The sequence below is a fragment of the Micromys minutus genome (genome assembly GCF_963924665.1).
Source record: "Micromys minutus genome assembly, chromosome: 16".
Lineage (NCBI taxonomy): Eukaryota > Metazoa > Chordata > Mammalia > Rodentia > Muridae > Micromys > Micromys minutus.
This window is the reverse complement of record NC_137985.1, coordinates 32505194-32527513: the sequence shown is the minus strand read 5'-3', so window position 1 is coordinate 32527513 and position 22320 is coordinate 32505194. Positions and strand designations below refer to the sequence as shown.

At 34.2% G+C, this 22320-nt stretch overlaps 1 protein-coding gene across 8 annotated transcripts in view; it reads right to left on the bottom strand.

Moving 5' to 3' along the window:
- Window positions 1-617: 617 nt before the first annotated feature.
- Window positions 618-22320, bottom strand: part of LOC308431103 (olfactory receptor 8B3-like) — a gene marked incomplete at both ends in the record, with an annotated part of 57543 nt that continues 35840 nt past the window's right edge. For 2 of the 8 annotated variants that reach the window (XM_080930466.1, XM_080930464.1), the window contains one exon: window positions 618-1403. In XM_080930466.1, the coding sequence (XP_080786592.1) occupies window positions 618-1403 (786 nt within the window). Of the gene's footprint in view, window positions 1446-10949; window positions 11237-22320 lie in introns of those variants that run through there. The other 6 variants (XM_080930465.1, XM_080930463.1, XM_080930460.1 and 3 more) reach the window with 5 other exon arrangements.

The window sequence follows — 22320 nt, the reverse complement described above, 5'->3', positions numbered from 1 at the left end:
AAGCAGAAAACATGAGGTACAGGTTCAAACATTGATGTATCTGACAGTTCTTAAGATTAGTTTAAGAATTTATTTGCACTACAATGGAGAAGACACAGAAAGAAGGAAATGCATTGTTATGACTTACATTCCCAAAGGCACATTATGTACACAAATGAAAAAGAATCTTATAACCAATGACAGATGATCAGACTTGTATTACTCTACTTGATCAATTGTAAAACCATTCTGCTTTCCCGGAATTAAAAAAAAAAACTAGAATGTCATTATGACAATGGAAAAGAAAACTTTTAAATATTATGAATAATTAAAAGGCAAAAACCATTAATAATCTTGAAAAGGGTAAAAAAAAGAAAAATACTTTAAAACTGTGAGAAATGCATTTTAAAATTATTCAAATTTTATTCCTTGAGCATGAATAAAATAAAGGTTGCATCAATCAATATACAACGCACTTATATTCCAGGGCATTATATGCTAAATTTTAAATTCTAAATTTAAAAACAGAATTATGCCTAGGGAGGAAATTAGAATAAAATATATCCTGAAAAGCATTTTAAGTAAATATAAAGTATCAGTAAGCCTTCTAGCCACAGGCAGATACATGGTGTCTCCATTCAGAATTTCCACCTGCTCAGAGTTTTTCTCAGGGCCATTTTTACGTCTTTGTTTCTTAAACTGTAGATTAAGGGATTCATCATAGGAACTACATTGGTATAAAATACAGAAGAAGTTTTTCCTTGATCCATAGAGGAAGAAGAAGATGGCTTGAGGTACATAAATGCACCTGATCCAAAAAACAGACAAACAGCAATTATATGAGAACTGCAGGTGCTGAAGGCCTTGGACCTGCCTTTGTTGGACTTGATGTGAAAGATGCTGAAGAGAATGAAACCATAAGAAATAAATATGGTGATGCTGGGCACAATGATGTTGATGCCAACAACAATAAAAACTACAAGCTCATTGACATAGGTGCTGGTGCATGAGAGCTGCATCACAGGGAGGATGTCACAGAAGTAGTGGTTGACGGTGTTAGTATCACAGAATGTTAATCTTAGCATGCATCCTGTGTGAGCCATGGCACCAGAAAATGCCATTACATATGTGCCAAGCATAAGGTTCAAACACAGTTTAGGGGACATGGCAACAGTGTACAAGAGTGGATTACAGATGGCGACATAGCGATCATAAGCCATTGAAGTCAACATATAACACTCAGAAATGACGAAAAAACAAAAGAAAAATAGCTGGGTCAAACATCCCATGTAAGAAATTACATTCTTGCTCAATATAAAGTTCATCAACATTTTCGGAGTGAATACAGTAGAATAGGAGAGGTCTATGAAGGACAAGTTAAGGAGAAAAAAGTACATAGGGGTGTGGAGATGTGAATTTAGCACAATAAGAATTATCAAACACAAATTTCCCAATGCAGTAACAACATACATTATTAGAAACACAAAGAACAGGGGTATTTGGAGATCAGGGTGGTTTGTTAAACCTACCAGAATAAATTCAGTCACCAAAGAGACATTTGAAGAGGACATTATCTTCTGCGAGAATCTGCAAACACAGGAAAATGTTCTCAATAGAAAATCATCTCTCTTCATATCATGATTATTTCCCCACCAGTGACGTGTGGGCTGAATATGTGTGAGACCAGTCCCACCTGAGTACAGAAATCAAAGTCTACAGTACATCAGCAAATTATCTTATACAGAGGACAGTGATAAGAATGTAAATCTAATTTCTAGAAAGATGTTAAGTGAAAATAGATAACAGAAACATTTTTCTCTCATTCACTTATTTCTTCAATGGAGTACTCTCCATACATATAAAACTGAATGCTGAGGCCTTGGTCACTTACTGGTGGCCATAGATATCAATTCATCTCTGGTAGAGTTAGAAATATGATTAGGAGATTTTGGCATAAGAAGAAATGTCATGTTGAAGTCTGACTCATATTAAGATGAACCCAGATGTCCTTCAGTAGATGAATAAATACAAAAATTGTGTTATGTTTACACAATGGAGTACTACTCAGCTATCAGAAACAATGACTTTATGAATTTTTTAGAAAATGGATGCATCTAGAGAACATCATCCTCAGTGAGGTAACCCAGTCACAAAAGAAAAGACATAATATGCAGTCAATGATAATTGGATACTAACCCCAGAAAGCTCTGAACACCCCAGAAACAACTCAAAGAGTATATGAAGTTCAAGAAAGAAAAAAAAAAGAAAATGAAAAACCATTATGCTTAATCCTTACACACCAAGAAAACTTTGACTAATTCTGGGTTACATCCTGTTTTACATGTACTTTATGCTCATTGTAACTAGTAAGATCATAATTCACACTATCAAACCTTAAAAAAAAAAGCCAAGCACTGACAAAAAAAAGTATTAATATAGTTTTATGCAAAGATGCTTAAAATTTGCACATTTATCTTTGTTTTTTGTTTTTGAAAATAAAAGTTGTTCAATTAAAAAAAAGATGTTCTTACAAGTGGGATTGAAAAAATCAAAATATCAGCAAAAATTCTGAGATTTCTTACCTTTTCTATTCAGTGTATGTAGAAGAAAATTTTGTGGGCTTTTATAATATTAAGAAAATATACTAAAGACTTAATTTCTGATGTATTCTAATAATACTTCTGAACTACAGGTAGTATTTTGTTATTAGAATTTATGTGTTCTCCAAAAGCCTAGGAAACCAACTTTATTGTGATCTGCATACTGTCACTTGATAAGGCAAAGCTTTGTTGTGAATGAAATGGCTTAATCCACTTGGTTATAAATAGAGAAGTAGACTTACTCTCTTCCCAAGAGGATAGCATGTAAATATAAAACGAAATTGAGGTGGTTGAATTTACACCTTGGATCATGGTATGCCTTTAGTTCCCTTGGGACTTAAAAGTTGTTGCAAGTTTCCCTGTAGGGAAAATCTACCTTCTTGTGGATATGGAAAGGTAAACTCCCAACTTCCCCAATTATTTTGATCTCTGTAGTGGGATCTACTTCTTGGTTAATTGTTTCTTAATTCATTTCCAGATGAGTATACTACAAGTATCCTAATTAATATTTCTGAAAAAAATTAATGAATTGATGAATAGCTTTAAGTGCTGCAGGCCATAGAATGACAGATATAGATAAATATAGATAGATATATAGATAGATGTATTGATAGATAGGTGATAGATAGATGCTGGTGCTGATGCCGATGATAATAAGAGAGGAGGAGATGGAAATTATAGAGATTATTTTTTCTGTTACAGCAGTTGATTCTTTTTCTGTGTTGTGCTTATTTTCTCTCTCTTTTAATTGAACAGCTTTATTTTTTTAAAAAATAAATGTACAGATTTTAAAAGCATTTTTGCATAAAACTGAATTCATTTTTGCATAAATACATTCTTGTCAGTACATGATTTTTTAAAGGTTTGATAGTATGCATTAAAATCTTACTAGTTACAATGAGCATAAAGTACATGTAAAATAAGATGTAACCTGGAAATAGTAAAACATTTCTTGGTGTTTAAAGATTAAGCATAAAGGTTTTTCATTGTTATTTTTTGGCCTTTGTTTTTCTTGAACTTCATATAGTCTGTGAGTTGTTTCTGGGGTGTTCAGCGTTTTCTGGGGTTAGTATCCAATTATTGGTGACTGCATATTATGTCTGTTCTTTTGTGACTTGGTTACCTCACTCAGGATGATATTCTCTAGATGCATTCATTTTCTTAAGAATTTCATAAAGTCATTGTTTCTGATAGGTAAACAGTACTCCATTGTGTAAATATACCACAATTTTTATATCCATTCATCTACTGAAGGACATCTGGGTTCTTTCCAGCTTCTGGCTATTATAAATAGAACTGCTATGAACATTTTGGTGCATGTGTCTTTGTTGTATGTTGGAGAGTCTCTGTGGTATATGCAAAGAAATAGAATAACTGGGTCTTCAGGTAGTACTATGTCCAATTTTCTGAGGAACCACCAGACTAATTTCCAGAGTGGCTGTACCAGTTTACAACCCCACCAGCAGAGGAGAAGTGTTCCTCTTTCTCCAAATTCTAGCCAGCATCTGCTGTCATCTGAATTTTTGATGTTAGCTATTCTGATTGGTGTGAGAAGGAATCTCAGGGTTGTTTGGATTTGCATTTACCTAATGACTAAGGATGTCTAGCACTTACTTAGATGATTCTAAGTCATTCGATATTCTTCAAATGAGAACTTTTTGTTTAACTCTGTACCCCAATTTAATAGGGTTGTTTGATTATCTGGTGTCTAAGTTCTTGAGTTCTTTGTATACCTTGGATGTTAGGCCTCTATCAGATGTGAAATTGGTAAAGATCTTTTCCCAACCTTTTGGATTGTGTTTTGTTTTCTTGACAGTGTCCTTAGCCTTACAGAAACTTTGCAATCTCATTAAGTCCCATTTGTCAATATTTGACCTTAGAGATTGAGCCATTGGTGTTCCATCCAGGAAATTTTCCCCTGTGCCTATGTGTTTTCCCTACTTTCTCTTCTAATAGTTTCAGTGTACCTGGTTTAATGTGGAGATCTTCGATCCACTTGCACGTGACCTTGTATAAGGATATAAGAAAGGGTCTCTTTTCATTCTTATGCATGCTGAGTGCCAGTTGGACTAACACCATTTTTTAAAGAGGCTGTCCTTTATCTATTGAATGTTTATAGCTCCTTTGTCAAAAATCAAGTGAACATATATGTTAGTGCTCATTTCTGGATCTTTTGTTCTATTTCATCGATCCGTTTGCCTATATCTGTACCAGTACCATGCAGGTTTTAGCACAATTGCCTTGTAATATACCTTGAAATAAGGGAAGGTGATTCCCACAGATGTTTTCTTGTTGAGGATGGATTTCACTATTCTAGTCTTTGTTATTCCAGATGAAATTGCACATTGCTCTTTCCAACTCTATAAAGAATTGGGTTGTAATTTTGATGGGGATTGCATTGAATCTGTAGATTACTTTTGGTAAGATGGCCATTTTTACAATGTTGATCCTACCAATCCATGAGCATGGAAGTTCTTACCATTTTCTGAGATTTTCCTCGATTTCATTCTTCAGAGATTTGAAGTTCTTGTCACACAGGTCCTTCACTTGTTTAGATAGAATCACACCAAAGTATTTCTTTTTTTTAAACAACTTTATTAACAAAGCAAAGATAAATGTACAGATTTTAAGCATTTTTTGCATAAAATTATACAATAAATTTTTGTCAGTACTTTTATTTCAGATTTTAACATAATTTTTACATAAAACTGTATGAATATATATATTTAGTCAGTACTTGATTTTTTTAAAGGTTTGATAGTATGCATTGAAAACTTAATAGTTACAATGAGCATAAAGTACATGTAAAACATAATGTAACATGGAAATAGTCAAAGTTTTCTTGTTGTGTAAAGATTTTTTTGTTTTGTTTTGTTTTTTTTTCTTTATTTCTTGGACTTCATACAGTCTGTGAGTTGTTTCTGGGGCAGTGCGAGCCTCTGGCGTTAGCATCCCATTATCAGTAACTGCATATTATGTCTGTTCTTTTGTGACTGGGTTATCTAACTCAGAATGATATTCTCTAGATGCAGCCATTTTCTTAAGAATTTGGTCAAGTCATTGTTTCTGGTGGCTGAGTAGTATTCCATTGTGTAAATGTACCACAATTTTTGTATTCATTCATCTCCTGAAGGACATCTGGGTTCTTTTCAGCTTCTGTCTATTATAAATAGAGTTTCTATGAATATTGTGGTGCATATATCTTTGTTGTGTACTAAGGTGTCTCTGGGGTATATGCCCAGAAGTGGAATAGCTGGGTCTTCAGGTTGCATTATGTCCAATTTTCTGAGGTATTGCCAGACTGATTTCCAGATTGGTTGTATTAGTTTGCAACCCCACCAACAGTGGAGAAGGGTTCCTCTTTCTCCGCAACATCGCCAGCATCTGTTGTCATCTGAGTTTTGGATCTTGGCCAATCTGACTGGTGTGAGGTGAAATCTCAGGGTTGTTTTGATTTGCATTTCCCTAATGGCTAAGGATGTGGAGCACTTCCTCAGGTATTTCTCAGCCATTCGATATTCCTCAACTGAGAACGTTTTGTTTAGTTCTGTACCCCACTGTTTAATAGGGTTATTTGATTCTTTGGTGTCTAGCTTTTTGAGTTCTTTGTATACCTTAGATATTAGGCCTCTATTTGATGTGGAGTTGGTAAAAATCTTTTCCCATTCTGTTGGCTGCCGTTTTGTTTTCTTGACAATGTCCTTAGCCTTACAGAACCTTTGCAATCTCATTAAGTCCCATTTGTTAATCTTTGACCTTAGAGCTTGAGCCATTGGTGTTTTGTTCAGAAAATTTTCTCCTGTGCCTATATGTTCTAAAGTTTTCCCTACTTTCTCATCTAATAGTTTCAGTGTATCTGGTTTAATGTGGAGATCTTTCATCCACTTACACTTGAGCTTTGTAGAAGGAGATAAGAACGGGTCTATTTTTATTCTTTTGCATGTTGAGTGCCAGTTGGACCAGCACCATTTTTTGAATAGGCTGTCCTTTTTCCATTGAATGTTTCCGGCTCCTTTGTCATAAATCAGGTGACCATATATGTGAGGACTCATTTCTGGATCTTCTATTCTATTCCATTGATCTACATGCCTATTTCTGTACCAGTACCATGCAGTTTTCAGCACAATTGCCTTGTAGTATAGCTTGAGGTCAGGGATAGGGATTCCGGCAGATGTTTTCTTGTGGTTGAGGATGGATTTCGCTATTCTAGTTCTTTTGTTGTTCCATATGAAATTGCTTAATGATCTTTCCATTTCCATGAAGGTTTGGGTTGGAATTTTGATGGGGATTGCTTGGATCTGTAGATTGATTTTGGTGGGATGGCCATTTTTTAAATTTTGATCTTTCTAATCCATGAGCATGAGAGATTTTTCCATTTTCTGAGATGCTCCTCAATTTCCTTCTTTAGAGGTTTGAAGTTCTTGTCGTGCAGGTCCTTCACTTGCTTAGTTAGAGTCACACAAAGGTATTTCATAGTTTTTGTGACAATTGTGAAGGGTACCATTTTTCTAATTTTTTTCTCCACATGTTTGTCTTTGAGTATAGGAAGGCTTCTGATTTGTTTGAATTAATTTTGTATCCAGCCACTTTGCTGAACTTGTTTATCAGCTGTAGGAGTTCTCTGGTGGAATTTTTGGGGTCACTTAAGTACACTATCATGTCATCGGCAAAGAGTGGTGTTTTTATCTCTTCCTTTCCAATTTTTATCCCATTGATCTTCTTTTGCTGTCTAATTGCTCCAGCCAGGACTTCCAGTACTATGTTGAATAGGTAGGGGGAGAGTGGGCAGCCTTGTCGAGTCCCTGATTTTAGTTGGATAGCTTCAAGTTTCCCACTGTTAAGTTTGGTGTTGGCTGTTGGTTTTCTGCATATTGCTTTTATTATGTTTAAGTATGGACCTTGGATTCCTGTTCTTTCCAGGACTTTTAACATGAAGGGGTGTTGAATTCTGTTAAATGCTTTCTCAGCATCTAGTGAGATGACCATGTGATTTTGTTCTTTGAGTTTGTTTATATGGTGGATTACGTTGATGGATTTCCCTATATTATACCATCCCTGCATCTCAGGGATGATGCCTACTTGGTCATGATGAAGGATCAATTTGATATATTCTTGGATTCGGTTTGCAAGGATTTTGTTGAGTATTTTTGCATCAATGTTCATAAGTGAGATTGGTTGAAGTTCTCTTTCCTTGTGTGGTCTTTGTGTGGTTTAGGTATGAGGGTTATTGTAGCCTCAAAAAATGAGTTGGGTAGTATTCCATCTGATTCTATCTTTTGGAATAGTTTAGATAGTATTGGAGTTATATCCGAAATAAAAGTCTGATAAAATTCTGCACTGTACCAGTCTGGACCTGGGCTTTTTTTGGTTGGGAGGCTTTTGATGAGTTCTTCTATTTCTTTAGGTGTTATAGGGTTATTTAGATGGTTTACTTGGTCCTGGTTTAACTTTAGGTTCTTGTATCTGTCTAGGAATTCATCCATTTCCTCCAGATTTTCCAATTTTGTGGAGTATAAGTTTTTGTAGTAGGATCTGATGATTTCTTCAATTTCCTCAGTTTCAGTTGTTATGTCTCCACTTTCCTTTCTGATTTTGTTAATTTTTATAGTCTCTCTTTGCCCTCTAGTTAGTCTGGCTAGGGGTTTATCAATCTTGTTGATTTTCTCAAAGAACCAACTCTTGGTTTTGTTGATTTTTTCAATGGTTCCTTTTGTTTCTATTTGGTCTATTTCTGACCTAATTTTGATGATTTCTTTCTGTCTACTGTTCTTGGGCATATCTGCTTCCATTTGTTCTAGGGCTTTTAGCTGTGCTTTCAGGTTGCTGATGTAAGCTCTCTCTAGATTCTTTTGGGAGCAATTATGGCTATGAGTTTTCCTCTCAGTACTGCTTTCATTGTGTCCCATAGTTTTGGGTATGTTGTGTTTTCATTTTTGTTGAATTATAGAAACTCCTTAATTTTTGTTTTTATTTCTTCTTTGAGCCTGCTATCGTTTAACAGAGCATTGTTTAGTTTCTATGTGTATGTAGGCTTTTTGTTGTCTAGTTGTTGTTAAAGACCAGCGGTAGACCATGGTGTTCTGAGAGGATGCATGGGAGTATTTCAATCTTATATCGATTGAGGCTCATTCTTTATTAAAATTGAAAACCATGAGTACCTCTTCACATTCATATTTATATAAAATAAAATAAATGAATATTGGTTTGGAGTTTAGGTAGAATTTCAAACAATTTTTGAACATGACTTAAGAAACTTTGGAAATTTTGTATACTTTAAATATAAAAGGTGATTAATTAACAAAAAATATTTATAAACCTTAAAGTGTTGTTGATGATCCTTTGTTTTGGAATAGAAACCATTATCCATTTACTCAAGGATCAATTCATTATGTGAATATAAATATGCAAGCCTTTGTCATATGTGAGTATATGAATTTGCCAATTTAAAACTAAAAAGAATATTCTTTTTTTTCTGAAAACTCTTTCAGAGGCCAAGAAATTGGTTCAGTGAGTAAAGCCCTTGCTGCTCAAGTTGAAGGACCTGAGTTCTGATCACTTGAATTTACAAAAATCTGGGTATGCTAGCTCAAATCTGTCATCTCAGTGTTCCTAAGGGAGGGGGAGGGGAGAGGAGAGAAGAGAAGTGAGTGGGCCACTGACCTAGGAAACCCATCAGTGAACAATAAACTCTAAACCCAAAACAAGATGGCAAAGGAAGACTGTTTCACAAAATATTCATAAATTTCCATGTGTACTTTGTGGTACAATTGCAACACACACACACACACACACACACACACACACACACACACACACACACACACACTCATGCATACACACTCTTTTCCTATTTCTTTCTCAACCCCCATACTAGTAACACATACATAAAGAAAGCCAAATTATATTAATATAAATTTCTTTAATAACTTCCATTGATATTGTTGTTATTATCAGCTTATATGTCTTATATACCTATATGTCTAGAGTTGTGTAAAAAAAAAACTAAGACAAAGTTTAAGAATCCCTTATTTAGTGCATAGTTTCATGATTAGCATTTATAATTATGTAACTGACATATACTGGCTAGTGTTTGCCAACTTGACACCAACTAATGTCACCTATGAAGATAGAACCTCAACTGAAGGGTTATTTCCATCAGATGAACTTGCAAGCTTGTCTTTGGAGAAAGTTCCTTGGTGCATTATTATGTGGGAGAATCCAATCCACTGTTGGGAGATTGTCCTGTGCAGAAAGGAGCAGACAAAGTCCTTAAATCCAAGCCAGTGAGAAACATCCCTCTATTTTCTCTGCTTCAGTGTTTTTGTGTCTTCACTTCCCTCACTGAAAGACTGAAATATGTAAGCAAAGAAACCATTGACTGTTCCAATTTGTTCTCGGACATTGTTTTATCACAGAAATGAAGCTTTTTTAATTGTTTAAGACCAGGAAACAGTTTCCTTCTGTGATTCTTATTAAGTAATTTCAGCCTCATAATATGATGAAAAAAACAGGCTTCTTTTGTTCTTATATCATGCATACACACTTCAAAATATCAGGCTATATCTCAACATCTGTATGGCAATATTTTCTGCAATTTCTATAAATTGTAAAGATTAAATTAAAAAATAAAAAAAATATTGAATATAGAGTTACCAATTAAATATGTTGACTCAATAAAAGATATATGTAAAACAAAAGGTACAGGAATAAAGACACGTGTATTCAATTAAATCTTCCACCTTGCCAATGTTTTTCTTACAGCAATTTTAACATCTTTATTTTTCAAGCTGTAGATTAATGGATTCATCATAGGAACCACATTGGTATAAAAAACAGAAGAGATTTTTGCCCCATCCATAGACCCACCTGAGGAGGGTTTGAAATACACAAGTGCACCTGAACCAAAGAACAGAGAAACAGCAATGATGTGGGAGCTGCAGGTGCTGAAAGCTTTGGACCTGCCTTTAGAGGAGTTGATGCGGAAGATGCTGAAGAGGATCAAACAATAGGAGATAAAGATGATTGGAGTGGGAACAATGATGTTGATGATCACTATGACATAAGCTACTAGCTTATTAACATAGGTGCTTGTGCAGGAGAGCTGGAGCAAAGGGAGGATGTCACAGAAATAATGGTTTATGTTTGCATTACAGAAGGTCAATCTCAGCATACACACGGTATGAGCTACAGCATCAAAAAATGCCATCAAATATGAACCAATCATTAAGATTAAACACACTTGAGATGACATCACAACGTTATATAAAAGTGGATTACAGATGGCCACATACCGATCATAGGCCATTGAAGTCAGCATATAGCATTCAGAAACAACAAAAAAAACAAAAGAAGTAGAGCTGAGTCATACACTGCATATAGGAAATGACATTCTGTCTTAATATGAAGTTCATCAACATTTTGGGAGTGAACACAGAAGAATAACAAAAATCTATAAAGGACAAGTTAAAGAGGAAAAAGTACATGGGTGTGTGAAGATGTGAATTCAGCAAAACTAGAATCATCAAACCCAAATTTCCCAGTGCAGTGACTAGATACATTGCTAGAAAGAGAAGGAACAGGGGTATTTGGAGATCAGGCTGGTGTATTAATCCTACTAGAATAAATTCAGTCACCAAGGAAACATTCACTAAGGCCATTGTTTTCCTGGGGAAATCTGTAGACTCAGGAAAAGGAGTTGCAGTAAAGGGTGACCCCAGTCAGGGGTCGATCCCACCTGTGATGTGCATCTGGGAATGTTTCTTTTAGCTTCCACGATGTCTACAAAATCAGCTGGTATAGTCACAGCCAAGTTATCTTACATACAACCAGTGGAACCAAATTTCAATATTTCTGAAAAACAAAATACATGCAAAGGGTCAAAAAGAAACAAACAAAAATGATTTAACTTTTTCCACCTATTTTTTTTTTTACTAGAGCCCTGCTACATTAATGAAGTCTGAAGCAAATGTCTTGGCAATGCAAAGTTACCTTCTGCAGCTACAGGTTTTCCTCTGCTATGTTACAAATACAAAACATGTTTAATCTAAAACTATAAGAACAAGAGTGATGTATCTACAGTCCAGTGTCACAGTCATTAATCCTGAAGTCTAGAGATCTGGCCATGCATAAGAACCATAATGAAGACGTTGTGAATCCAGTGGCCACTTATGCCTATTCCCACTCTCTAATTACCTTGATGGCCTTTCTTCTGCCACTGTCTTTTACTCTCCAGTTCTATAAGATGAAAAAGAAACAGCTTTGTTAAAAACCTTCCTTCACTAAATACTACGTTACTATTCCTGATATTCAGAACCTCTGTTCTTCCCTCATCTCTCTCTTTCTCTCTCTCTCTCTCTCTCTCTCTCTCTCTCTCTCTCTCTCTCTCTCTCTCTCTCTCTCTCTCTCTCTCTGTGTGTGTGTGTGTGTGTGTGTGTGTGTGAGTATGTATGTGTGTGTTTATTTCTTTGAAAATAAATCCACTCATCCAACACGTTTTCAGGACTGTTTCCTTCTCTACACTCCTCCTTATTCTTCTGCACCTACCCTCATGTACTATTTTCTCCTCAGAAAAAGAGGACCCCAAGAGACAAGAGCCATTCATGACAAAACAAAATAAATAGGAAAAGTCAGTATCCTCATATAGATGCTAAATGAGGCAACCTAATATGAGGAAAGAAGTCCCAGAAACAGGCAAAAGAATCAGAGAAACACCCACACTCATTGTTAGATGCCCCAGTCCAAACCTCGAAGATGTCTTGAGTTCTTTTTTTCCATGTGTATCTGGTAGACATATTTTAGATTCCAGGGACTCATTTCATACCTTGTCAAGCTAAGATGTAATCAAAACTTAGTGCCTGAATGTTCCTGAAATGATGGCTGAATTTTAGAACGCACTCTGTGATTAATACTTTGAGTCTTTACTTGAAGCAGAAAAAATATGAACTGTAGTGATATCATCTCACTGCCAATAATAAGGTATGGAGGATTTCATGTGGGCTTAACTGCAAAATACATTTGCTTATAAACAGTTTGGAGGTGTGCCTGCTTATTCCCCAGGGAATAGCATTTAAATAGAAGAGTGAACTTGGGGAATTGTGTTACACCCTGGATGATGCTTTGTCTTTAGATCATGAGGGACTTGTGTATTCTCTGTTCATTCTGTGGTAAACAGGTCCTGCAGTGGATGTAGAAAGAGAGAATCCCATTTTCCCAATCATTTTGGGATCTGTAGAAAAGTATGTGTTTTAGATTTTTTCTTTTTTACCTATTCCTTTCTGCACTTAAATGAAAACTCTATAGAGACTATAGTCTGGGTTCACTAACTTACTTGTAAACACTAAAAGATTCCAATTATCCTGTTCATCAAGTGAGATTTATTGTTTCATTTTTCTATAATTCTAAAGTGGGTAATTTTATAGTACTAATTTATCTACTTTCTTTTCATGGATATTTATTTTAATGCCGTCCCATAATCATTGCTTAATAATAGGTCCTAAACATTCCCCTCTAGTTGCCTTATAAAGGTCTTAATGTTTATTGTTCACATTAAATTTATACCACATTTTGTTTCAGTACAATTGGAGATGATTTTCTCACTCTCCCTCTCTCTCTCTCTTTGTCTCTCTCTCTGTGTATGTGTGTGTATATATATATATATATATATATATATATATATATATATATATATATATATATATATATATGTATATATATATGTATATATATATATGTGTGTGTGTATATATATATGTATATATATATATGTGTGTGTGTATATATATATATATATACAGAGAGAGAGAATATGAATTCAATTTATATAGAGAGGAGGGGGTATAAACATATTTATTCACAGAGATACTATTCTCCATAGAAGGCATAAATAAATGAAAATTGCTTTATTGCTTTTAAAGATGGGAGAAATAAATAATGGCTATGTAAAATGCCAATGCTATCATAAGCAACATGACTCTTTCAATGTGGGTTCCACTGGAATACTGGGACTTCTTTATGTAACACATGACACAGATGTTGCCCTAAAAGTAGACTTACATAGTAAATAGTAGGGAATTCAAAGAAACTAAATACAGAAAAGAATACTAATTCAATTTATATAAAGAGAAATGGTAAATAAGTATATATATCAACAGAGATATTGATTTCTATAAAAGGAAAAATGAAATAAAAATTGTTTTAATTGATTTTAAGTATAAAAGGGAGAAATAAATGGCAATTGATATACATGTTTTAAGGATACAGGGATGACTAAATATGCTCAGGTCTTTGATCTCAATGCTTAGGAGAAAATGGTATAGAAAACGTTAGGTTTCTTGTCATTCTGAAGCTGACATCATCTATAAACAAATCTGGGTCAGTTCACCTGACCATCTGGTTGGTTGATATTGTTGTTCTTCCCATGGTGTTGCAAGCTCTTCAGCTCCTTCTGTCTTTTTCCTAACTTCTCCATTTGGGGCCCCATTCTCAAGCCAACGGTTGTCTAGGAGCATCTACCTCTGAATTTGTCCAGCTCTGGAATATCCTCAGGAGACAACTATATCAGGCTCCTGTCAGCATGCACTCCTTGATATCTGCAGTATTGTCTAGGTTTGGTATATGGGATGGATTTCCCAGGTGGGACAGTGTCTGGATGTCCCTTACTAATGAATGGATTTAGCCCCAAAGCTTGTAATACCCAAGATACAATCCACAGACCACATGAAGCTCAATAAGAAGGATGACCAAAGAGTGAATACTTCAGGCTTTCCTAGAAGGGGGAACAAAATACTCACAGGAAAAATTCATCCTTAACCGATCTGTGCACCTTGCACAATCCCTAAAAATATGTTTATAGGACTAAAAATTGATTGTAAGGTTATATATTACAGAATGAAACACCAAAATTTCATTGCAGCACTGAGAAGACTCACCATTGGGATGCTAAAATGACTGGGTATCCAATCTTCCTCTCTGGTTCTGCCTCAACTGATGCTGTTTCATAAGACTTCCTTTAAAAACAACTTCAAAAATGGCTTCATGTCTACTTTTCAGATGATTCCAGTCAGGACATCAATTAAGTCATTTACTTTCTCAACCCGTAAAGATTGGACAACAAATAATGCTAGCAAGCTTTTATTTATGTAATCATTTTTTAATTTCATTTTGGTTTAGGGTATCAGGGATTTTGTTTTTCCAATTCGCCAAGAAGTGACGACTGTCATCCCAATACTTTAAATTAGGATAGATGGTTTTGGTCATTTTATGAATTAAAGATGTGTTGTCATTTTAAGGGATTATTTATAGTTTTGAACATAGAGGAAACTAAATAGAGAACTTACACTCAGGGATTTCTATCTTTTCTTGCCTCTTCTCTCTCCTTTCTTCCTTGGGTAAAGAGATGGGGATTTTAAACAAAACATGGGGTATATAATAATATTATAACAAATTGGGTAAATACAGATGGATTATTAAATCTAGTCTTAAACAAAGGCTTTTTTAGGTATAATCTTACATCTATAGAGATCTTTATATTTTGATAAAAATTTCATTGATATCAAATTTTTGATATTGATAGAAATTTAAGGGTTTCATTGACATAAATCTTTGTATATTAATATAAATTCAAACTTAATTTTCTTACTCTCATATAGACATTGTACCTATCCACTTAATTTAAAATATAAGATTTAATCCCAGTCCTTTTAATAGGGACTATTACAAATTGTTTAAAATAATTAAATAAAGCAGACTAATGGTCAAATAGTGATAATCATGGTCATGTTATATTCCAATTTAGTTAACTGCAATAAGATATTTTCATGTTAACTCAAATAGTAAATAACTAAATATAATTTATGTTTAATAATTCAGTTATGCTATATGTAGATAAATAGTCTTTAACAGTGTCAGAGATTCACAGATTATGGCATTTAAGGTTATTTCATTATTAAAAAATTGTATGACTATGAGACCTGTCTGCTCCTGACAGTACTCCCATTCTACTACAAAGAAGGTGATGAGAATCTAATGCAGTGTAGAAACCACAGGTCAGAATTTATATAATTTTTACAAATAGTTCTATTGATTTGTTGTGACTTTCACAGGATACACTCTGATGCTATTCATCTCTCTGACCTACCTCATTTTTTCTCTGCCCTTGCAACACCCCCAAAATAAAACAACAATGAAATATAAATAAATAAATAAATAAATAAATAAATAAATAAGAAAATAAAGCTATCTTGCAGTGAAAGCTGTATTATAATGTATGACTGGCAAATATTCTTCCAGTCTGTGCATCATTTAAATTTTTCACTAATACAAAGTTCTCACTTTAGTTAATTTTATTTGCTTTCTTTTTTTTCTCAGCATCATGTTTCCTAGAAGAACCCTCTTATCTTATCCAAATATATTTTCTAAAAGTTTTATAATTTAAATATTTTATGTGATTTTGGTTCATGTTTGAGAAGTCAATTGTAGTGAACAGTTTTCTTTGTGAATATTTATGAATCAAAGGAATTGTTTAAAATATTTTTCTCAGTAAAATTAGTATGTTGATTTGTTATAGAGCAATAAGATACCTACACGAAAATCTATTTTTGAAACTTACATTCCATTTTATGAATTTGTGATTTGTGTATTTTTGACAAAAGAAATCTGTTATAATTATACAAATTTTAAAAACTTTTTCTACAAATGCCACTACTCAGTTCTGCTTAGAAATAGAATCCAGGAAATTGTCACAGTTGTACAACATTTTTTTTGCAGTAATTGTCTGTGAAGGATGAAACTCAGGAAGGCAGGGTTAGTAGGGAAAACCTGACATCAAAGAGAAAAATTTATATCTAAAGGAGACATGGAAAAATTATGTAGCAAAAGTTCAGACTGGGGCAATTCTAAAAGTCACTGGAAAGATAACACCAAGTTTCCTATCAAAACTGGCTGACATTGTAAGGAAATTGCCTAGACTGAAATTATCAGTACCAATTTCAACACACAACAATGCATATTGTGCCGCATTGCAATGAACAAAATATTTTCTTGAAGACAGCGGAAAAACTGAAGATCCTTTAAATTTAAAGTTCAGTCTTTTATATTATTTTATTTTTAGTTAAGATATGAATCTACTACAGGTATTAATAAAAACTTTTTCAGTGCTACGTTCATGTCCTTGTTTCTCAAACTGTAGGTCAGAGGGTTGAGTGTGGGAAACACATTGGTGCAGAAAACAGGAGAAGCTCTTCCCAGTCCATAGATTCTGAGTGATTAATGTACATGAATATTCCTAACCTGAAAAGCAGAGAAAATGCTATGATCTGAAAGCAACAGGTCTTGAAGACTTTTGATTCTCTTTGCATGGATTTCATGTTTAAAATGATGGCAAGGATGAAAACAAAGGAAATGAGAAAGATACTGAAAGACCCCCAGACTGGGGAAGCCCCTCACTCAAGTACCAGGATACAGGAACCCAAGAACTCATGGAGAGCCTATCCTGGTGCAATTAGGCAAGAGGTTTATTGAAGGGAAGGGGATAGACCAGAGTTCTGGGGACAACACTTATCTCACGCAGGAGATAGAGGAGTCAACTCTGAACTCAACTGGGGGGTCATATTTATAGGGAAAATTACATAAGCAGTTAGCAATGGGCTCATAGCAATTTCATTGGTTGATTTAAATTGACACACTCTGTCTATTTTGGACATTATTCAACTCTAAGCCACTCTATTTTGGGCACACTGACCTTTATACTTTGTTTCTCTCAGGACTGCAAGGCCAGCCCAGACCATATGGAGTCTAGTTGGTCTGGGTTTGGACATTTCTTTAAACAAGTTATTTTGTTCTTAGCCTTGAAACATACTTGTTCTCAAGGCAGGGTCAGTGGACACAACTTGAAATTTTTAACTCTTTCAATACAGCTACAGGAACTACAACTTCATTAACATAGGTGCTGATACAAGGGGAAGAATTTTATACAAGTAATAGTAACAACTGAGTCTTGCACCCCACATAAGAGATGGCAATCTTCTCAGAGAAAGTTTATCAGTATTTTAGGATGGAAGAAAGAAGAGTAGCAGAGATCAATGAAGGAGAGTTTGAGGAGAAAATAGTACATGGGTTTGATCATGTGGATATTGAGGCCTCCGGGATTATCAAGCCAAAGTTTTCCACAACTGTGACCATGGAGATGTTGGAAAGTGGTAAAACACAGGTCTCAGGAGTCCTGGATGATGTGTCAATTCACCAAGAACAAATGCAGTTAAGAAGGAGTCATTTCTGGCTGGTGTGCTTATTGAAAATCCAAAGAAACAGAATAACCTTTCCTCTTCAGGCATCTTTGTGATCTGTTTTCAAGCTTTCATTACTGATAAAGGAACTGGGATAATTTAAGTTCTCTTTTATTTAGTGGTAGTCATATGTATAGCCACAGCCTATCAATTTTTAAATCAATAAGACTTATCTCCATGTGATTTGTCTTCTCTTACTGGAAGATAGAGAAACTAGTAAAAATAAAAATCTGTTGGTAAACGTGGTGTGGCTACACATTTCAAACTTTCCAGGTCATCTAACCTTTCAGTTCTTGGGTCCTATTTCTCGTTTAATTGTTTACTAAGCAGTTTTATTTTCCAGAGATGAACAGGGAGAACATATTTATCTAGAAGAGCTGAGCTTTTATTCTAATTTCCAAAAAGGAATTTGTACAGGTGTACTGGGCTTCTAGATGATCTGTTCCAAATATTTAAAAAGTCAATCATTGATAATAGGTACAGTGAATGTCTATGTTACCTCAAGTCAAATGTAACCACATACTTTTCTGTTTAGTTTTGAACAAAGTGGGTGCTGAAAAGCAAATGTAATTGTTCAAGACATTATTGAATTAAATTAACCACAGGGATGTGCATGATGATTAACAGTGACTATTGCCTGAACAGAATTTAGAATAATGTAGGCATAGCATGTCCCAGTCTCCTGAGGGAGTTTATAGATTTGTTTGTGTGCTATAGCCAGACTCATCCTGAGGATGGGCAGCAACTTTCAATGTGCCAGACCTGGAAAAAATGAAAATGTCAGAGACCTGAGCCTCAGCATTCATCTCTCTGTTTTTAAGCAGTGACAAACAGAAACAATCAGAGGCAGTTTGAATCTGAGTGCATATTGAAGCTCTCAAGCAAGGGTTTTTATGCATAGAGAAACATATATTCCAACTCTAAAAGATGTGTTCAGTGAAGCAGTCAAATAGAACTATTATCATAATCATTTGGCACAAGAAAATACAAAATCATTCATGTATTACAACTTCAAAAAAGTGTGACCAATGAAGCAATCACAGATGGAACAGGTAACATCATTTTCGTTAGACACAATAAAGCATAAAAATCATTTAAGGCCAATGGCATGCTTCCAAGAGCAGGTTCATAAAATCTTTATGGGCACTTGTTAGTAACATCTAATTTCTAAAAGAGTTAATATCTAACATCTAGCTTCTGTCTTATAAAAATAGATCCTCAAAGTTCAATTTAAAACTGTACTTAAAAAGAATGCTTTCTAGATCAAAATGTCAGAGCCCACCTCAATTACACAGGCATAGCCATACAAGTTCATATATTGTTGGGAGGGTTTTCATCAAAGTACTATTATGTAATTATGTAAATAATTATGAAGTAAATTGCTGGATCTCTAGGAGAAAGGATCATGGCCAATGACCCCATCTCAAGGGGTGGCTTCTTTACAATTTTCTCACTTAAAATTTTGGTCCAGGCTAACAAGAATATCGCGTAAATATAGATAAGGGATAGAAAAAAATAAAGAAAACAAACGATCATGAGAACTACAATTTAATATTCAAAATCAGCTGTAAATAGAATTTTTTAAACTCTTTGAGATTATGAGTTAGATCCTTTCTCCAGTCCCTCCCTAAAACCTCTCCCATATACCTTGTTTTGCCCTCTTTCAAATTCATGATCTCTTTTTAAAAATGGATGTTACATGTTAATTATAATGATAATGTCTGTGCTTAAGTGTGAATTTTCGCATGAGAATAGTATCAGTAGAGCCCAGAAGAGTGCATTAGACTTCTTGGAGTTAGAATTATAGACAGTTTTGAACTGAAGGACAAGGGTTTCCTATACGAACAGTGCACACTCTTAATGGCTGAGCTAGCTTTTTAGGCCAGGGATTCTGCTTGACTAAAGAAGTTTGTTTATATATATATATATTTGGAAATGTGAAAGTAATGCCTTAAAATGTCACAGGACTAACTCACAAAATTAGTCAGTTCACCGACACATGAAAAATGAGAAAATGAGATACTGGTCACCTATATCATTGATGTTTTAAAAGCCTAGTGGTAAGCCTCTGGCTTGTGAGGTGCTTCTTGACAACTGTCACAACTACTTTACTATGAACCCAACCTCTCAGTCCCCACTTTAAGAACCAGTTTTTGAGGAAGCCAATTTTTCATTTTCTCATTGATTGGTTAACTCAAGTACTTTATGCTCATTGTAACTAGTAAGATTTCAATGCATATTATGAAACCTTTAAAAAAATCAAGTACTGACAAAAACATATTTATATAGTTTCATGCAAAATTGTTTTTAAAAATTTATCTCTGTTTTTGAAAATAAAATTGTTTAAAAATTTTTGATTCAAATAAACCTTTTGACCTCACACTAGGTGTGCCTCAACTTGCCTTTTAGAATAAAAACATATATCATATTATCTGTCCATAATAATACTATGTGTTAGTTTATCAAAGGAAAATTTTTCTAAAAAAAGGAAAGAAAATGGAAAAACAATCTACTTACTATGCAGTTCTTACAAAGTTTAATTTTGGGATTCTGTTTTAACTGTCTGGTCTTTCCCAATATTTGTGAATTAAAATATATAAAATTCAGTAGTGATACTAAAAACACCAGGACAGAATACAGCAGACTGAGTGCTCAAAACATCGGTATTGCTTTCCTTACAACTCTGGGACCTAGCAAATCAGGATGTATTTCTGCACAGGATTCTATGATTGAAATCTCTACAGGGATTAGAGATGACTACCCTTTAAATACATCCTCACAATAATCTTATTCCATGCAGGAATGTCCTTGTCTGAATTCATCCTTCCTTTGATTATAAATACACCAATTATATTAGAGTAGAGCTTACCTTATGTATTTCATTTCATTACATTAATGATCCTGTATATAGATGATTCCAGTTCACAACCAAGTGCTATACTAATATTAACCATTATTAATAAAGAAAAACAGAATAACATTTAATTTCTGTGAAACACCGATGACACTATTTGAAGAGATAACAGCCTATTTTGAATCATTAAAAGAAAATAAATATATTTTCTACATTTAATATATGTTTATATATTATATATACAAAGCACATACATATAACACAAACACATATACAGATAGATAGATAGATATAGATATGTTTATATGATATATAGCCCTGACTGTCCTGGATTCACTCAGTGAATAGGCTAGCCTAAAATTCACAGAAATCAGCCTACCTGTCTCCCAAATGCTGGGATTAAAGGCATGTGCCAATATATCTTGATTTATGTTATATGTTTTAATTAAAGCTTTGAAAATTGTAGATCAAGTTCATATCTGTTCAATAATATACATATATTTAAAAGTCTTCAGTGGCATGGAAATTGTTAATTTCAAATATTGCCACCAATTTTTCTGACTCAATTTTGTGACAACTTCAAAAGCTATGCTAATGTTTACAGAATAACAGCTACATCAGAACTTTCAATAAGTCAACAGCAACAAAGATAAATGCTGGATTGTTAGGTTCTTGTTCAAGAATGTTACATGGTAAGAATCTTATCTGAGAAACAGTACAATAAATCTTGCACAAGATGAAACAAGACAGTCCTATTTAACCATATGACATACTATTTAATCTGTCCAGCATCTGTAGTTTAGAAGCTAAGTCCATGATAATACAGAGCATTTATAGTCAAAACTAGTCACGTTTACAATTTTGGTCTTCTTCACATGATGGCCATTTGTACCACATGCGTAAAATGATGAAATCAAAGAAGCTTTCATTTTGATTGCTACTTGATGCAGTTTAGAGCCTATAGCCTGTGTCTGCTCTAGTCTGACATGCAAATATTTGGGAATTGGCCTGCCATGCAGAGAGTGGCAACCTTGTATTGTTAAAGCTAGACTGTAAAATGAATTTTTCTTTCAAATTAGCAACAGGATACTTAACGTATCCTGATAGTGTGTACAAATTAGACAGTGCTTCAAACAGTGAAAAAATGTAGTCCTTTATGTGATTACAGTTATATGAATTTCTATTTTCTTTAAGCAGCACTCTTCCTTTCCTTTTGAATCCTTAGGGTATAAGCATTTTTTCTAAATTATTTTTTATGGATCACACAAATCTCCAAATTTGTGTCAAAGACCTGCACACAGATATACACCGCACATATTTTGGCCAGTAAAATTGCTGTTTTATTTTCTGGGTTAAAAAAAATTGACTTCAGTTTTCCAAAATTTTTTTGATCTTAAAGAAACACTAACAGTGACATTCACTTTTCTCTTCTTTTAGAAAAAGAAATAAATTTCTTCTAACAGAAACTTGTGAAACACTGAGCAGAGGTTTCCTAAGATGGGAAATGAATGGCACTAAGGCCTCCAAATAAATGCATGTCTATCACAGCACTGCAGGATTCTAGATGTACTCTAGTGAAAAACAAGTTCATAATCTTGTCACTCCT